This window comes from Leopardus geoffroyi, chromosome A1 (genome assembly GCF_018350155.1).
Source record: "Leopardus geoffroyi isolate Oge1 chromosome A1, O.geoffroyi_Oge1_pat1.0, whole genome shotgun sequence".
Lineage (NCBI taxonomy): Eukaryota > Metazoa > Chordata > Mammalia > Carnivora > Felidae > Leopardus > Leopardus geoffroyi.
The window spans coordinates 198,152,502-198,169,955 of NC_059326.1; the positions used below are offsets into that span (position 1 = coordinate 198,152,502).

At 37.5% G+C, this 17,454-nt stretch overlaps 1 protein-coding gene across 1 annotated transcript; it reads right to left on the minus strand.

The window, feature by feature from the left end:
- Positions 1–1,721: 1,721 nt before the first annotated feature.
- SPINK13 (serine peptidase inhibitor Kazal type 13) lies at positions 1,722–17,071 on the minus strand. The gene is made up of 5 exons (XM_045437963.1): positions 16,964–17,071; positions 15,694–15,796; positions 13,370–13,407; positions 12,579–12,706; positions 1,722–2,057 (listed from the first exon to the last, which is right to left on the minus strand). Exons 2-5 carry the CDS (start codon positions 15,761–15,763, stop codon positions 2,009–2,011), a joined length of 285 nt encoding a protein of 94 aa, XP_045293919.1. The 5' UTR covers positions 15,764–15,796; positions 16,964–17,071; the 3' UTR covers positions 1,722–2,008.
- Positions 17,072–17,454: the final 383 nt, after the last annotated feature.

Sequence of the window (17,454 nt, forward strand, 5' to 3'; positions counted from 1 at the left end):
TGTATATTACTCATCTCTCATCACTGGGATGCGGGTTCCACAAGAACAGGATCTTGCCTACCTTGTTTGTTTGCCTCTACTGGCCTCAAGTTCGGTACCTTGCAGAATAAGAACTACTCCACAAGTAATTACTAAATTAATGGTTTTAAGATTCCACGTCATTAGTCACAGGTAGAGTAACAACAGAATTCATCCAGCATTGGGGAGAAATCATCTGGTTTACATCAGTGAATTTAGAAAGAAATAAAGCATACCTCATTGGAACTTAGATGCAATTCATCATTTTAGGTTGAATTTAACTTCAATAAGAAGAGGAAACTGTGAAATGTTTAACACAGTGTCTGTCCTCGACCTCGTTTCCTCTATGACTCAGAATCTTCCTTTCAGTTGAAATCACACTTGTCTGATGGAACAAGGGCCCCTCTGCAGAGCTCCCTTGGGTGGAAAAGGCCAGAGGATAAAGGTACCCATTAGAGCTGAAAGAGAGCCTCTGCCTGATTCTTAGCTGCTACCTTGTAGTGCCCATAAATCTAGAAAAAGATTTATCAGCTAAGCAAAAGTCTCTATGACTTAAGGTTATACCTACATTCTTTAAGATGGTTACTACCTAAATGTAGCATGTCAGGATCAGATGGCCAGGCTAGCAGGAAATAACTATGTCCACATCTTGTTTCTCTTACCAAACTTGTCTCACTCTGGCTCTTCTGCCTAGAGGGTAATTAATTTCCATTTCTTAATTTTTATTTATTAAATAAATACATTTATTGTTCTCTTGTTCCATTTCTTTGGTTTGCTTTTTATTATTTTTGAAAGCAGAGATGGAAAGGTGAAATAACAAAATGATGTTAAATTACACAATATGTTCAAAATTAACAAGAGATCTGTATCTTAGGAGATTCTTTACTTTGAGTAAACAGAAAGACCAGAAACTATTTCCACAGCTCCAAAGAGAGTCACCCTAATGGGCTTTCCTGACCAGAGGTCCCAGGGAAGGGAGGAAGGATGATGTAAGATGCCAAAGGCTTGTTTCCAGCAGAACTGAGCTGTGTATTAGCTGGAAAGGTGACGGAGAAAGCAGAGCTGTGCGGACCCTTCTGGTTGAGGAACAACTGGTAGGTTTAAGGTAGAAGAGTGAGGCTGACATCTAGTGGCAGCAATAGGTAATGGCACAGAGCGCACAGAAGGGGAAGGCTGATCACTTCTTTTTCATTTCCTCAGCCTCAAATACAGTAAGGGCTTCATCTCCCTGTGTTAGTCAAGATCTTTCAGCTATAAGTGACAGCTTGTAAGATGGATTAAACAAAAAAGAAAAAAGAATTTATTGACTGATGTAATAGGGACGACAGAATGGAGTAAGGATTAAAATTGCTACAACTCAGGGGTCGTATGGTATCCATTCTTCCTCTCAAAAACATACTTACCCCCCCCCCGCCAGAAGTTCTTGGTGCTCCTTCTCCCTCCTTCTCTTAGCACACGAGCATTTTTTTCCCTCTAATTAAAGTGAACTTCATTCATGAGTGTGAAGTAGAAAGGCTCAAAGAGCTCTTTATGTGTGTGTGTGTGTGTGTGTGTGTGTGTGTGTGCGTGTGATGTGTATTCGCTCATTGTTCAGGTGAGATTAATGGGGCACAGTAAGATCTTGCAGGTGAACCTGAAATTTGGGGTGAGTTAATTCAGGAGTGCGTTAGGAATACCATTTGATGATGGACCTTAGACCCAAGCAAAATAAAAGCTCATTTTATTTATTTTTATTTTTATTTTTTTGAAAGCTCATTTTAAACAATCAGTACACAGAGATAAATGTCTACCACCTCTTTCATTATTATGCTTAATTGTAATAAATGTGACACTTGGTTCTCCATTAATTTGATTCCTTTGTTTTCAGTTTTGTTCCAAATTTGGTTGTAGCACAGACGTGTTCTTTATTACATGCTCTCACATTCCGAAAGAAATAATTTTCAGAATTAAGTAGTGAAACGAATAAGCAAGTGTAGGACTCCATTACTTATTAGTCACATTTTCCATATTTATCAAATTTAATATGAGGACCAAATTCCCTAAAGAGAAGAGATTAAAAAAAAGGAGGTTAGTATCGTAAGGAAACTGGGTATTGCTTCACATTCTCTCATCTTCCCAATGTACCCCTGAGAAAGGGAGCCGCTTTGCAATTCCCTCTATACCCATCTCTTTTCCTGCCCGTCACCCCCCTTTCCTCTGTATCTTAATTATTAAAAGAGGTGTTCCGTGAAGTTTTTCAACAAAGAATTTTTCATCCCTTAACTCATTCCCATTTTGATACCCTTCCATTCAACATAGCAATGCTAGATTTTCTTTTTTACCAAGAAGTAAAAGATAATCATAGGAAGAGTGTGATGCATGGTCATTCATATAATTCGCCCTGTTCAAATTTTCACTAGGTTTACACTGCTCACAGAATACAGTCTACTTTCCTTACTTGGGCCTATATTTTCCCCCAGAAAGCTAGCCTCTGCCTAACCTTCCACCCTTATGTATTACTGTTTCCTAAATACATAATGAGCATTTCAGCATAATTTTTCTCCTTATTATTTCCCTAAAGACACGGCACATTTTCTCAATTTCAAGTGTTTTCTCAAGCAGAGAGCCTTGGATAAGTTGCTCATTCTATTTCCTGTTGAATTTTTTCAAAGAACGCTGTACCCTTCGCTTCTTTCAAGAGACTCCCCACATTGACCCCTATCTCAGGTTTACCTTTGATGTATATCTGATCTATTCGCCTGGTTAAGGGATTGCAGACATGTTAACTTGTAAGAGGCAAGCTGGTAATGGAGTGGGCCACTTTCATCATAACGGAGAGGTGGGGCTGTCTGAAATGTCTGAACTCCATTTGGACGGGCAGCTACGACTCGGCAGTTGTTGCTTATATTTTTCATGTGAAATCCTAGCTTACTATTAGCATAATCTTGACGTTTCAAAATACGTTGGAAATGTATATTTTTAGGTAAAATAAGATTTTCGAAATGCTGTCGACCACTTCAAGACTTATTAAAATACTGTTTTGATTGAACAAAATCAATGCTGTTTGTTGTTATCATGAATTTTCCTACGCATATATTCATTTTGCCAAATGAGATTACAAACTTCCGAAGAGTCCGGGGTCTATTTCCTACAACTCTCTCTTTTCTTGGTAGTTATTATATGGGTCCTGCACTGAGTAGCCTTGAGGGATTCTTCTAAGGATAGTGACTATAATTCTGTATCAATTCTGGCCAAAACTTGCACTCCTCTCTTTCCTTCCTTCCTTCCTTCCTTCCTTCCTTCCTTCCTTCCTTCCTTCCTTCCTTCCTTCCTTCCTTTCTTTCTTTTTCTTCTCTCTTCTTTCTTTTTCTTTCTTTCTTTTTGCTTTAAGTTTTTACTTAAGTTCCAGTTCGTTAACATACAGTGTAATATTATATTCAGGATTTTAATTTAGTTAATCATCACTTTCATGTAACACCCAGTGCTCATTACAAGTGCCCTCCTTAGTACCCGTCACCCATTTAGCCCCTCCTTTACCCACCTCCTTCTCACAATCCTCAGTTTTTCTCTATAAGTAAGAAAGAGTCTCTTATGGTTTGCCTCTCCACCCGCCCGCCCCCCCCCCCCGCTGCATATTCATCTGTTTCATTTCTTTTTTTTTTTTTTTTTTTTTCAACGTTTATTTATTTTTGGGACAGAGAGAGACAGAGCATGAACGGGGGAGGGGCAGAGAGAGAGGGAGACACAGAATCGGAAACAGGCTCCAGGCTCTGAGCCATCAGCCCAGAGCCCGACGCGGGGCTCGAACTCACGGACCGCGAGATCGTGACCTGGCTGAAGTCAGACGCTTAGCCGACTGCGCCACCCAGGCACCCCTCATTTCTTAAATTCCACATGAGTGAAATCATATGGTACTTGTCTTTCTCTGACTGAATTATTTCGCTTAACATACCACACTCTAGCTCCCTCCACGTTGTTGCAAATGGCAAGATTTCATTCTTTTTTTAATGTCTGAGTAATATTCCATTGTGTATATACACCACATTTTCTTTTTTAAAAATTTATTTATTGAGAGAGGGACAGAGAGAGAGAGAGAGAACGAGCAGAGAAGGGGCAGAGAGAGAGGGAGAGAGTGAGAATCCCAAGCAGGCTCCACGCTGTCAGCGCAGAGACCAATGCAGGCACGATCCCACAAACCATGAGATCATGACCTGAGCTGAAATCAAGAGTCAGACATTTAACTGACTGAGCTACTCAGGCGCCCTTCTTTAGCCATTCATCAGTCGATGGGCAGTGTGCTGTTGCCCTAATTTGGCTATTGTTGATAATGCTGCTATAAACGTTGGAGCGCATGTACCCCTTTGAATTGGTATTTTTGTGATCTTTGGGCAAATACCTAGTAGTACAATGCTGGATTATAGGGTGCTTCTATTTTTAACTTTTTGAGAAAATTCCATGCAGTTTTTTCAGAGTGACTGCACCGGTTTTCTTTCCCACCAACAGTGTAAGAGGGTTCCCCTTCCTCTGCATCTTCGCTAACATCTGTTGTTCCCTGTGTGGTTCATTGGAGTCATTCTGACAAGTGTGAGCTGAGGGGATATCTCATTGTAGTTTTGATTTGTGCTTTCCTGGTGATAAGTGATGTTGAGCATCTTTTCATGTGTCTGTTGGCCATCTGGACGTCTTCTTTGGAAAAATGTCTATTCATGTCTTCTGCCACTTCTTAACTGGGTTATTTGTTTTTTGGGTGCTCAGTTTGATGGGGTGTTTTTTGTTTTGTTTTGTTTTGTTTTGTTTTTAGAGATTTTGGATCCTAACCTTTTATCAGCTATGCCACTTGCAAATATCTTCTCCCATTCCAAAGGTTGCTTTATAGTTTGGTTGGTTGTTTCCTTCACTGTGCAGAAGATATTTATCTTGATATAAGTACCGATAGTTCATTTTTGCTTTTGTTTCCCTTAACTCTGGAGCTGTATCTACTAAGAAGTTGCTACAGCTGATGCCAAAGAGGCTGCCGCCTGGGTTCTCCTCTAGGATTTTGATGGTTTTCCGTCTCATATTTAGGTCTTCTTCCATTTTGAATTTATTTTTGTGTATGGTGTAAGAAAGTGGTCCAGTTTGATTCTTTTACATGTTGCTGTCCAGTTTTCTCAACATCATTTGTTGAAGAGACTGTCTTTTTCCAATGGATATTCTCTCCTGCTTTGTTGAAGATTAGTTGACCATATAGCTATGAGTCCATTTCTGGGTCTTCTATTCTGTTCCATTGATCTATGTGTCTGTTTTTGTGCCAGTATCATGCTGTTTTGATCACGACAGCTTTATAATACAACTTGAAGCTCAGAATTGTGATGCCTCCAGATTTGCTTTTATTTTTCAACATTTTTTTTTTTTTTTTTTTTTTTTTTTTACTATTCAGGGTCTTTTGTGGTTTCATACAAATTTTAGTATTGTTTTTTCTACTTCTCTGAAAAATGCTGGTGTTATTTTGATAGGGATTGCGTTAAATGTGTAGATTGCTTTGGGTAATATAAACATTTTAATAATATCTATTCTCCAAGTCCATGAACATGGAATATTTTTCCATTTCTTTGTATCGTCTTCAATTTCTTTCATAAGTATTCCATAGTTTTCAGCTTACAGATATTTTACCTCTTTGGTTAGGTTTATTCCCAGGTATCTTATGGGTTTTGGTGCAATTATAGATGGAATCAATTCCTCGATTTCTCTTTCTGCTGCTTCATTATTGGTGTATAGAAATGCAACAGATTTCTGCATTTTGATTTTGTACCCTGTAACTTTGCTGAATTCATGTATTAGTTCTAGCAACTTTTAGGTGGAGTCTTTAAGGTTTCCCACATGGAGTCTCATGTCATCTGCAAATAGTGAAAGTTTAACTTCTTTTGGGCTGATTTGGAGGACTTTTATTTCTTTGTATTATCTGATTACTGAGGCTAGGACTTCCAGTACAATGTTAAATAATAATGGTGAGAGTGGACATCCTTGTCTCGTTCCTGACAGTAGGGAAAAGTCTCTCAATTTTTCCCCATTAAGGACAATATTAGCTGTGGATCTTTCGTAATTGGCCTTTATGATGTAAGGTAAGTTCCTTCTAGCCTTGCTTTCTTGAGGGTTTTTATAAAAAATGGATGCTGTATTTTGTCAAATGTTTTTTTTTCTGCATCTATTGAGAGAATCATATAGTTCTTATCTTTTCTTTTATTAATGTGGTGCATCACATTGATTGATTTGTGGATATTGAACCAGCCCTGCAGCCCAGGAACAAATCCCACTTGATCATGGTGAATGACTCTTTTACTATACTGTTGGATTTTATTTGCTGGTATTTTGTTGAGAATTTTTGCATCCATGTTCATCAGGAATGTTGGTCTGTAATTCTCTCTCTCTCTCTCTCTCTCTCTTTTTTTTTTTAGTGGGGTCTTTATCTGGTTTTGGAATCAAGGTAATGCTAGGCTCATAGAATGAGTTTGGAAGTTTTCCTTCCATTTATATTTTTTGGAACAGTTTCAGAAAAATAGGTATTAATGTTCTTTTTAAAAAAATTTTTTTTAATGTTTATTTATTTTTGACAGAGAGAGAGAGAGAGAGAGACAGTGCATGAGCAGGGGAGGGGCAGAGAGAGAAGGAGACACAGAATCCGAAGCAGGCTCCAGGCTCTGAGCTGTCAGCACAGAGCCGGATGCAGGGCTCGAACTCACGCCTGTGAGATCATGACCTGAGCTGAAAGTCAGACAGGCGCTCAACCGACTGAGCCACCCAGGCACCCCTTAACTGTTCTTTAAATATCGGATAGTGGGGTGCCTGGGTAGCTCAGTCGGTTAAGTGTCCAACTTTGGCTCAGGTCATGATCTCATGGTCTGTGAGTTTGAGCCCTGCATCGGGCTTTGTGCTGACAGGTTGGAGCCTGGAGCCTGCTTTGGATTCTGTGTCTCCCTCAATCTCTGCCCCTTCCCTGCTCATACTCTCTCTCTCTCAATCTCTCTCTCTCTCTCTCTTTCTCTCTCAAAATTAAATTTAAAAACATTAAAAAATAAATAAAAATAAATGTCTGGTAGAATTTCCCTGTGAAGCCATCTGACCCTGAACTTTTGTTTCTTGGGAAATTTTTCATTACGGATTCAATGTCTTTGCTGATAATCAGTATATTCAAGTTTTCTATTTCTTCTTTTTTCAGTTTTGGTAATTTTATATGTCTCTAGGAAATTATCCATTTCTTCTAGGTGGCCTGATTGATTGGCCTATAATTTTTCATCATATTCTCTTATAGTTGTTTTTATTTCTGTGGTGTTGGTTGTGATCTCTCCTCTCTCATTTGTGTTTTATTTATTTGGGTATTTTTTCTTTTATTTTTGATAAATCTGGCTAGGATTTATCAATTTTATTAATTCTTTCAAAGAGTCAGCTCCTGGTTTCATTAATCTGTTTGACTGGTTTTTTGTTTGTTTTTGTTTTTTGTTTGTTGTTTTTTGTTTGTGTGCTTCTATATCATTTATTTCTGCTCTAATCTTTATTATTTCTCTTCTTCTGTTGACTTTAAGCTTCATTTGTTGTCCTTTTTCTAGGTCCTTCAGGTGTAAGGTTAGGTTACAGATTTGAGGTTTTCCTTGCTTTTTGAGGTAGGCCTATATTGTCATATACTTCTTTCTTATGACTACTTTTGCTGAATCCCAAAGGTTTTGGACCATTGTGTTTTCATTATCATTTGTTTCCAGTTTGTTTGTCTTTTTAATTTCTTCTTCAATTTCCTGGTTGACCCATTCATTCCTTAGTAGGATGTTATTTAACATCCATGTATTTGTGGTCTTTCCAATTTTTCTCTTGTGGTTGACTTCAAGTTTCATAACGTTGTGATCTAAAAATAGGCATGGTATGATCTCAATCTTTTTGTGCTGGTTGAAGCCTGATTTGTGACTTAGTGTATGATGTATTCTGGAGAATTTTCCATGTGCACTTGAAAAAAAAATGTGTACTCTGCTGCTTTAGGATGAAATGTTGTGAATATATGTTAAGTCCATCTGTACAGTGTGTCATTCAAAGCCATTGTTTCCTTGTTGATTTTCTGCTTACATGACCTGTCCATTGATGTAAGTGGGGTGTTAAAATCCCCTATTATTGTTGTATTATTATCAATGAATACCTTTACGTTTGTTATTCATTGTTTTATATATTTTGGTCTCTCACGTTGGGGGCATAAATATTTACCATTGTTAGATCTCGTTGGATAGACTGCTTTATTATGATATAGTACCCTTCTTCATCTCTTATTACAGCCTTTGGTTTAAAATCTAGTTTGTCTATATTCCATGACAAATATATGACTTCACTCATATGAAGACTTTAAGATACAAAACAGATGAACATAAGGGAATGAAAACAAAAATAATATAAAAACAGGGAGGGGGACAAAACATAAGAGGCTTTTAATATGGAGAACAAACAGAGGGTTACTGGAGGGGTTGTGGGAGGGGGGATGGGCTAAATGGGTAAGGGGCATTAAGAAATCTACTCCTAAAATCATTGTTACACTATATGCTAACTTGGATGTAAATTAAAAAAAAAAATTAAAATGATAAAAAAAATAAAAAAATAAATGATGTAAAATCTAGTTTGTCTGATATAAGTATCACTACTCTGGCTTTCTTTTGGTGTCCATTAGCATGATTTTCCATCCCCTCCCTTTTAATCTGACAGTGTCTTTAGGTCTAAAATGAATCTTATGTAGATAGCATATAGATGGGTTTTGGGTTTTTTTTTAATCCATTCTGACACCCTATGTCTTTTGATTGGAGCATTTAGTCCATTTACATTCGGAGTAATTATTGATGGATATGAATTTTGTGCCCTTTTATTGCTTGTTTTGTCATTGTTTCTGGAGATTTTCTCTGTTCCTTTCTAATCTTTGTCACTTTTGGTCTTTCTTTCCTCAAAGATTCCCCTTTAATATTTCTTGCAGGGCTGGTTTAGTGGTCACAAACTCCTTTAGTTTTTGTTTGTCTGGGAAACTCTATCTCTCCTGTGCTGGATGATAGCCTTGCTGGATAGAATATTCTTGGCTGCATACTTTTCCCATTCAGCACATTAAATGGATCAGGCCATCCCTTGTAAGTTAGGGATTTCTTTTGTCTTTCTGCTCTTAGGAGTTTTTCATCTCTATATTTTGCAAATTTAACTACAATATATCTTGGTGTTGACCTGCTTTTGTTGATTTTAATGGGAGTTCTCTGTAACTCCTGGATTTGCATGTCTGTTTCCTTCCCCAGATGAGGGAAGTTTTTAGCTATATTTCTTCAAATAAGCCTTCTGCCCTCTTTTCCCTCTCTTCTTCTCAGACTTCTATGATATGAATGTTATTATGGTTTATGGAGTCACTGAGTTTCCATAGTCTATATCCATGACCTAACATTTTTCTTTCTCTCTTCTTTTCAGCTTCATTATTTCCATAATTTTATCTTTTATATCACTTATGCATTCCCCTGCATCTTCCATTCTTGTGGTTATTACATCTGATCAGTTTTGAATCTCGGTTATTGCATTTTTCATTTTGGTCTGACTAGTTTTTAGGTATTTTATATCTGTGGTAAGGGACTCCCTGGTATCTTATATGCTTTTTTCAAGCTCAGCTAGTATCCTTATGATTACTGCTTTAAATTCTGGATGAGGTATGTTACTTATATCTGTTTCAATTAGATCCCTGGCCATGACCTTTTCTTGTTCTTTCTTTTGGCATGAATTCCTCTGTCTTGGCACTTTGTCTAGGTGTCTGTCTCCTTTTCTGTGTCAGGAAAGTGTGTTATGTTTCCTGATCCTGCATGTAATGGCTTTATAAAGAAGAAGTCATATACTTACAGAGCTTGGTGCTTCAAGAAGTGTCACTTCTGTAAGCTGTGTTCACTCAGCTGCTGTGTCTTGGCTGCTCTTTCTCTCAGGTTATTCCTATGCAGAGCTTCTCCTTGCTTTCCATGATGTGGCCTTTTCTCTCCCTCTAGTTGTACAGTTTGTTCTGTCAGTCTTCAGATCAATTTCTTGGGAATTTAGAATAATTTGATATTTGTCTAGTTGTGTTTGTGCAACGAGGTGGGTCCTCTTACTTCTCCATCATCTTAGCTCAGCCTCCTAAAACACTTTTGTTTTCTTTTTTTTTTCAAGGGATTTACATCATTCACAAATGGTGAGTATCTCTCAAGATTGTGAGTCCCAGTTTTTCAGGATTTTTCTTCACAATGCCACTAAAAGCAGAGATGGAGGGATTATTCTCCTTCTTCCATCACTCAAAAGAATATCAAGATGGTCGTTTTTGCCCCAAGAAATAGAAACAGCATGAAGACCAAGCTTATACATGCAAGTTGCATTGAGAATTGAAGCAAATACACAGGCCACTGCACCACACCTGCCATTGGCATCAATGTGTTTCAGAAGTAGATGTATTTGGTAAGATCTGGTCTCATACTGGCTCTGACATTACTGAACCATTTTTTGCTTTTTCAACCAACAAGGGCTTGTTATTTATTCTTAGATTAAGAAATAACAGCTATGGTGTTTGCAGTAAATTTAGGAGAATCACATGATGGAAGGAAGGAAGGAAGGAAGGAAGGAAGGAAGGAAGGAAGGAAGGAAGATAGTTTCTTCAGTCTTTTCCCATTTCTGTCAGAACAGGTCTGAGGTGTGATTTCAGTGGTGCTGAGACTTTCTCAAGTCTTCTAGATGAGGCTGAAAGAAATCTCAGAACCAACTTTGAGAAGTCATTGGGTTGTCACCTATGCAAGAGAGAGACCTGCACTGTAGCTCTGCATCAGCCTATGCTAGTTTCCAGAAGCCCAGGCCACGGTGATTCAGTTCCTCCTACACTGCTCTTTTTAGTGGTATGTGTCCAAATACCACAGGTGTGGAAAAAGGATTATGTGGAAGAGCTAAGAAGGCACTTCTGAGTGTCTTGCCTAATTAGCCCCTGCCTGAGAAAGTGACAGCAGCTATTAGGAAGGAATGTTAATGTGATTTAATTATTCTACATAGTCTGGTGACATTCATGAATTCTCATTAATCTTGCTTTGAAACTGATGGTAGATACTTGGTTAATTCCCATTTTTTCAGTTCCCATTCTTTTCCTTTAAACGACATTGTAATCATCCTCTGAGTCTAGAACTTTCTCTGAAGATGAGCAAATATTTCCTTTATTCAATAATTTCTACAGCCATTTCCTTCAGTGCTCAGCAATAACATCCTCATGAAATCAAAACATGACACTGGAAGCCCATGATATTGCTTTAAAGGAAGATACGCATTAAAGAATTAGCTCAACAGACTTGGGATGTTCAAATTAGCTCCTAGGAAGTAGCCATAAGCCTTTAGAATATCCCTCCTGATAAGAGTGACTTTATAACCTGGGGTCATAGGCCATGCCACATAGTTTATACTTAAGTGAATGTCTGTTGTTGTTCACTGTGGTCCTGAGCCACCCCGTATCAATTTGACCTCTGGGAATGTGGGGTGGCTGGAGACTAAGTAATTGTTAGTTGTGCAGGTGCTACCTGCCTAGGTGACTGGCTTCTAACAAAAGGCCTGGGGACCAAGGCTTTGGTGAGCTTCCCAGGTTGACAGTACTTCATATGTGTTGTCATACATCATAGCTAGGAGAGTTAAACACTACCTGTGTGAGTCCACTGGAAAAGATCATCTGGAAGCTTGTGATTGCTTTCTCTTGGACTCCACCCTAGGAGCTTTCTGCCTTTGCTGATTTTACTCATATCCTCTCATTGTAATAAACTGTTACCATGTGTGTAATAGCTTTTTGAGGTCTGTGAGTCCTGCTAGCAAATCATCAAACATGAGGATAGTTTTGGGGATTTCCAACAGAGAAGATCTGATAGGTCATGGAAAAGTTACTAAGAGTTACTAAAAGTTACTAATACTAGATACAAATCTGTTTGTAAAAACAATTTCAAATGGAGTTTAAAATATATCACAAGGAATATTATTAATTTTAAAATCTAAATTTACTATTGAACTTACTTGAAAGGCAAAGAAATATATAAGTCACTGTCAATTTTTATTGATGTAAGAGCACATAAGCATTTTGTTATGTGCTATAGACCTATATAGACCTATACAGACCTATATAGACCTATAGACCTATATCTATGTCTGTGCCTATGTCTGTATTGATATCTATATCTATTTATGTCTACCATGAAAATTTATGAGTGCTAGTCATCGGCATGTCAATGTGACTTGTTAAACATTTTTGAGTGATTTGAAAAAATGGATTTCTATTCATTATTTGAATATAATCTATAGATATCTATTAGTATGATTGTTGTACAATTTTGCCAAAGCATCACATAAGCTTTTCTTTCTTTTTTAATGAGTAAACTTTGAATGTTAACTGAAGTTTTTCAGAAAGACTGTTCTCTTCATACATAGTCTGTCCCCAGTCTTTTATCAACAATAGAGGTTATTTTCAAAAGTCTCATCCATCAGTAAATCCAGCTCCTGGGCTAAGATTATTTGATATTTCTGTGAATAAGTATAGAGAAAAAAATAATGCTATTTTATTTTCAACTTACCACTGATCGACACAAAAGAAACACTCATTCTGGTAAGTGTGGCCGTTTGTAGCACAGACGTATGACGTTATATTCGGACATTTTGAATCATAAAAAGGACCCTGTGGGTAGTACATTTTACATGGGGGCTGCAAATATCACAAAATATCATATGAATAACAATTGGTAGATTTTCCCTCGTCTATTCCTGGCCTATCACTTCTGCCCCTAACAGAAATAATAGCAAATATTACTAGTGAATTGATTCTTTTTCAAGAATTACAAAGACAGGGCTTTGGCCAGGCAGGTTTTTGGTGGACTGCCATGTCAGGAAATGCAGTGACCCATCCATCATCTCTTAAAGTCATAAACATTATCACATACCCACTTAAATCCTAAATACAAACTTTTTATTTAAACTTAGAGTCCCAATGCCAGTAACTCATTCTAAGAAGTTTGTGAATAGAGATATTTATGTGTTTGTGAAATTCTAGGGGAAGAGGCTCAAATGAAATTGATAAGAGTGAGGATTCTGTATTGAGGCTAAGAATAAATTCTGTATTTACCACTGTTTAATTTTATGACCTTGAGCAAGTGACAGGTGTTATTTCATTTAATGCTCAGAAATGTATTTTACTGTTATAATGTTTGTGCTGCATGAGATTAAATCTAAGTCTGGAAAGGGTAAGATGCATGTCCAAGGTCACATAGAAAACTTTTGTTCTATTTACCCCCCATGAAGTTTTTGGTCTCTCAGGTCAAGAGAGTGATCAGATTAGCATCAGAATTGAGAACAAGAAATTTAAATTTACCTTAGGCCATTTAGCTATATTTTTTGGCTTGAAGACTTCTGCAGATAAAGCACATACACAATACGTTAAAAAAATAGTTCTTCAAGGAATATGATTTCACCCACTGAAGTTACTAACTGAATAAAGAAATGTAATCTAATTACTCCTTTGCACAAAAGTATACAAAAGAACTTGTAGCGATGGAATTTGTGGGTGGCATTCTTTTTGTTAACCACTTTATCCATTTATTCATTCTTCCATTCATCTTCACAGTCCTTACTTTATAAGTTTTCTATGTCACTGAGAAAAGAGTAAAAACCACTTGGGGTTGTATGCATAACTTGCAAACTATGTTATTTTCATTAAGTTACTTGACTTTTGTTGGCTTTAGTTTCCTTTACAATTGGGATGAATATATGTACTTTAAAGTTATTTAAAAATATTTTTTAATGTTCATTTATTTTTGAGAGAGAGAGAGAGAGAGAGAGAGACAGAGTGTGAGCAGAGGAGGGGCAGAGAGAGAGGGAGACACAGAATTGGAAGCAGGCTCCACGTTCTGAGCTGTCAACACAGAGCCTGACGTGGGCTTGAACTCACGAACTGTGAGATCATGAGCTGAGCCAAAGTCAGACACTTAACCAACTGAGCCACCCAGGCAACCCTAAAGTTATTTTTTAAATTAAATATGATAAAGTAAATAAAACATTAGGCTAGTTTTGCCCAAGATGCTGAGCTAAAGAGGATACTATGGGTGATGGTCAGAAACTTTAGAGATTCCTTGGCTCTGGAGAGACTGACTGGCTCTGGAAAACCAGTTTGTGTGAAGATGCTAGTGTCGCCAGGGGATGCAGGGTGGCCAGCTGGCTGTTGGAGAGGGAAATAAGAAAAGACATCATAGTTCTGCTCTTCCTTATCTCTCATTGTAAAATGATCTTTTAAATATTCTAGAAAATTCTAGCTTTCCAAAAGCTGGAATTTCTAAAGTTTGAAGAGAAAACTTGAATTATATTTTACAAATTTTCCCAAAGGAAACACAAAGCCTACCAACCTTCCCAGGAATAGACTATGCCAGTTGCATATACAATCTTTCAAAGAATAAAAAAGATGGAATGCTTCTCTATAATTCTAAAAAAAACAGAATCTTTTAATGACAAAAGTGACTGGATATAGTGAAGAGAAAAGAAACATAAAAACTTTCACCTAGTAGAAATAAAATAAAGTGAAAATACATACTGCATATCACATATGAAAATAAACTTCAAATGCATCTGAACATAAGAAACAAAACCATGCCAGGATCAACTGGATTTCTCTTTAATCTTGATGTAGGAAAGGCTTTCTAATAAGTGAGAAATGGTGTTTTAAGACAGTTTTGGTTAGCATTTTTTTTTCATGGTGAAGTTGAATATCTTTTACAGATTTAAGATCCATTTCTGTATTTTTGGGGTATGTGTATGTGTATGTGTGAATTGCATATGCAAGCGTATTGCTCATTTGACAATTGGGTTTTTATTTGTTCCCTCAGTTTTAAGTATTCTTATATATTAGGTATATTAGTCCTTTATCTGTGATATGTGTTGCAGGTATTTTCTTCCAGTTTATCAGATACCTTTTAGTTTAAAGAATTTACCCTGAAGCTGTACCTCCAACAATACAAAAACACATATGCATAAGATTATTGCAGCATTGTTTGTGATTGAAAAATATTGGAAACAAACTAAACGCCCATACATGGAAGACTGGTTGAGTAAACTTTGATACACCCACCCAGTGAAGTTCTATGCAATTGTATAAAAGAATGAGGGAGATCCCTGTGAGTTGATATGTATTAATATTCAAGATATTTGTAAATTGAGAAAAGCAAGCTGCAAACAGGTATTTGTAGTGTGCTGTCTTCTATTCAAGAAAGTAGGAGGAATGACACAATGTGCACACATATGTTTATCTAAGCAAAAAGTAACACAGTAAAGATAGAGACCAATGAGGCTGGTTCCATAAAGGTGACTATGGGATGGAATCAAAAGAAAAGGGATATGAAGGTAATGGCACTCCTTTGAAGCAAACCTTTCACTCATTTTGTTTTATTTTTCTTGTGTTTAAAAAAAAATTTTGAATTGCCTTTTGGATTTTTCTTGACCCGTGCATTATGTAGAAGCATGTTGTTTCATTTTCAAATTTTGGAAGGTTTTCCAAATAACTCCCTTTTCTAACAGTGATACCCAATTCATACCTACTTTGCATTGTCAAGTCTAATATTCCCCACCCAGTCACACATGACTATTTTTCTTTTCTACAGCTAAGAAGCTGTCAGATATCTCTCTCCCAAGACTTGTAAGTTTGCTTACCTGAAAAAACAGTATGTGCCAAAGTGGAGGATACCAGGAAAAATATGGTCAGGTTGGAAAAGGCAGCCATTTAATCTCATCCAATGTCCTGCTCTGGTGAAGCCTGGGAAAAAAGGCTTGAGACAGCTTATTCCTAATATCTTGCACAGCTAGATTTCCAAACATGAGAGAACCTATTACCCTGAGGTGCTACCATTCCTATAAACTTGACCTGGTGGTCTCAATATTGGCCTGATCCCCCGGGATTCAGACCTGAGAAGGCCCTTCTGCTCCAACTGGAGAAAGTAAACCATTAAAATAACTTTTTTCCCCCTTCCAATAGCCAATGTGTAATCCTAGTCCTGGTTAGAAGAGAAACTGGGCTCAGGGCTCTCATCAGGGCTGTCCCCAGACCTGTTACTTTTACATAAGTTCACCCTATAATAGATCATCTATACCAGAACATACATGTCAGTGAATATGGACATTCTAAGCATTTATTAAAAATTCTGATAAAAAAGATGCGGACTGACTGCTGTCCTGCATTATCAGAGACATGTCACCTTATAATGTGACTCGTTTGATTTCCTGGGATAGACCAGCTTCTGAAGTCCTTCATTTACTAGCTAAGTGTCTTCTTCCAGTCCACTTAGATGTGTTCAAATACAAAGAATGACTTGAAAATGGAATTGTTGGTCTTGGGTCATAAAAATTATGTCTACCTTCCCTGATGCAAGAATAAGGATATATATTTAGATCTGGAAATAATTTTTGTGATTTTTTTGATTCTCAGATAGGTACACACAATTTTTATGTATACGTACACATAATTTTTATATATATGCACCAGAGAGATCTGAGTTCACATTCTAGCTTCAACATCTAAAAGTTTGAGCCTCAGAAAAAATATGAACTTCAAAGCATATTGAGATGGTCAACACATAGTAAAGAGTTTAACTATATTAAATTTCCAGTTTCTTTAGCCAAACTCTTCTTTTGTAGGAATGGGAATATTTAGGCCCAGAGAGAAGACACTTTCCAAATCATTTGCTCAACTTCCTCCTGTCCTATTCTGTCTCTTCTGTCTCTTCTCCAAATTGCAGCTGGTGGGCATGAAAAGAAAAGAAGGAGAACCCTGTTAGTGGTGAAATTTTCCCTACTTTCATGTGCAGAGGAAATAAAGAGGATACTGGAGGCAAATAAACATATGGGAAAACCTACGGACAGAGAAGAAAGCCAGAGATCCTATCACTGATTTGAACTAAGGATAGAGGAGGTGAAGAAATATTACCTGAATGAGGTTGCTGCAGAATGTGAGCCTGCTCTAGTCACTCTGAGGTCACAGCTAGGTTTGAGTAAAGTTGCTATCCCATGAATCTGTGGACAGGGACATGCTGAGCGCAGGGAGAAGCTGCCTTGCTCAGTTGAGTGACCACTTATTTGGCATGAAATTGCTGTCATGGCTGTTACCTACTTTGATCCCTCTCCTGAACCACCTCCTCTGGTGTTTCATGTTCCAGCAGGCAAGGACAGATCTGGAGGTTCTGTACTTGTGGTTTCTGGTTGCAGATCATGAGAACAAGAAAGGCTGGCATCGTGAATATTTGATGACCTTTACAAAGGTCAGTTGCCTACCACATTCCCGATGATTTGGTGGGCTTTCTTGCTAACTCAAGGCAGATTCATGTTCCTGGTCTCTTCTGCCCCCTGAGGTCACTTAGTCCATTCTGCTTCTCAAAAGGTTTATCTGTTTTGTCTTTCTAGGACGTGATTTCTGACATC

Coding starts and splice junctions, on each gene's coding strand:
- SPINK13 (XM_045437963.1), bottom strand. CDS start 15,763: ATGGCTGCCTTTTCCAACCTGACCATATTTTTCCTGGTATCCTCCACT. Junction 13,408..15,693: donor GGCACATACTGTTTTTTCAG/GTAAGCAAACTT, acceptor CTTTATCTGCAG/AAGTCTTCAAGCCAAAAAAT. Junction 2,058..12,578: donor TTCTTTTGTGTCGATCAGTG/GTAAGTTGAAAA, acceptor TCTTCTCTTTAG/GGAATTTGGTCCTCATATTA.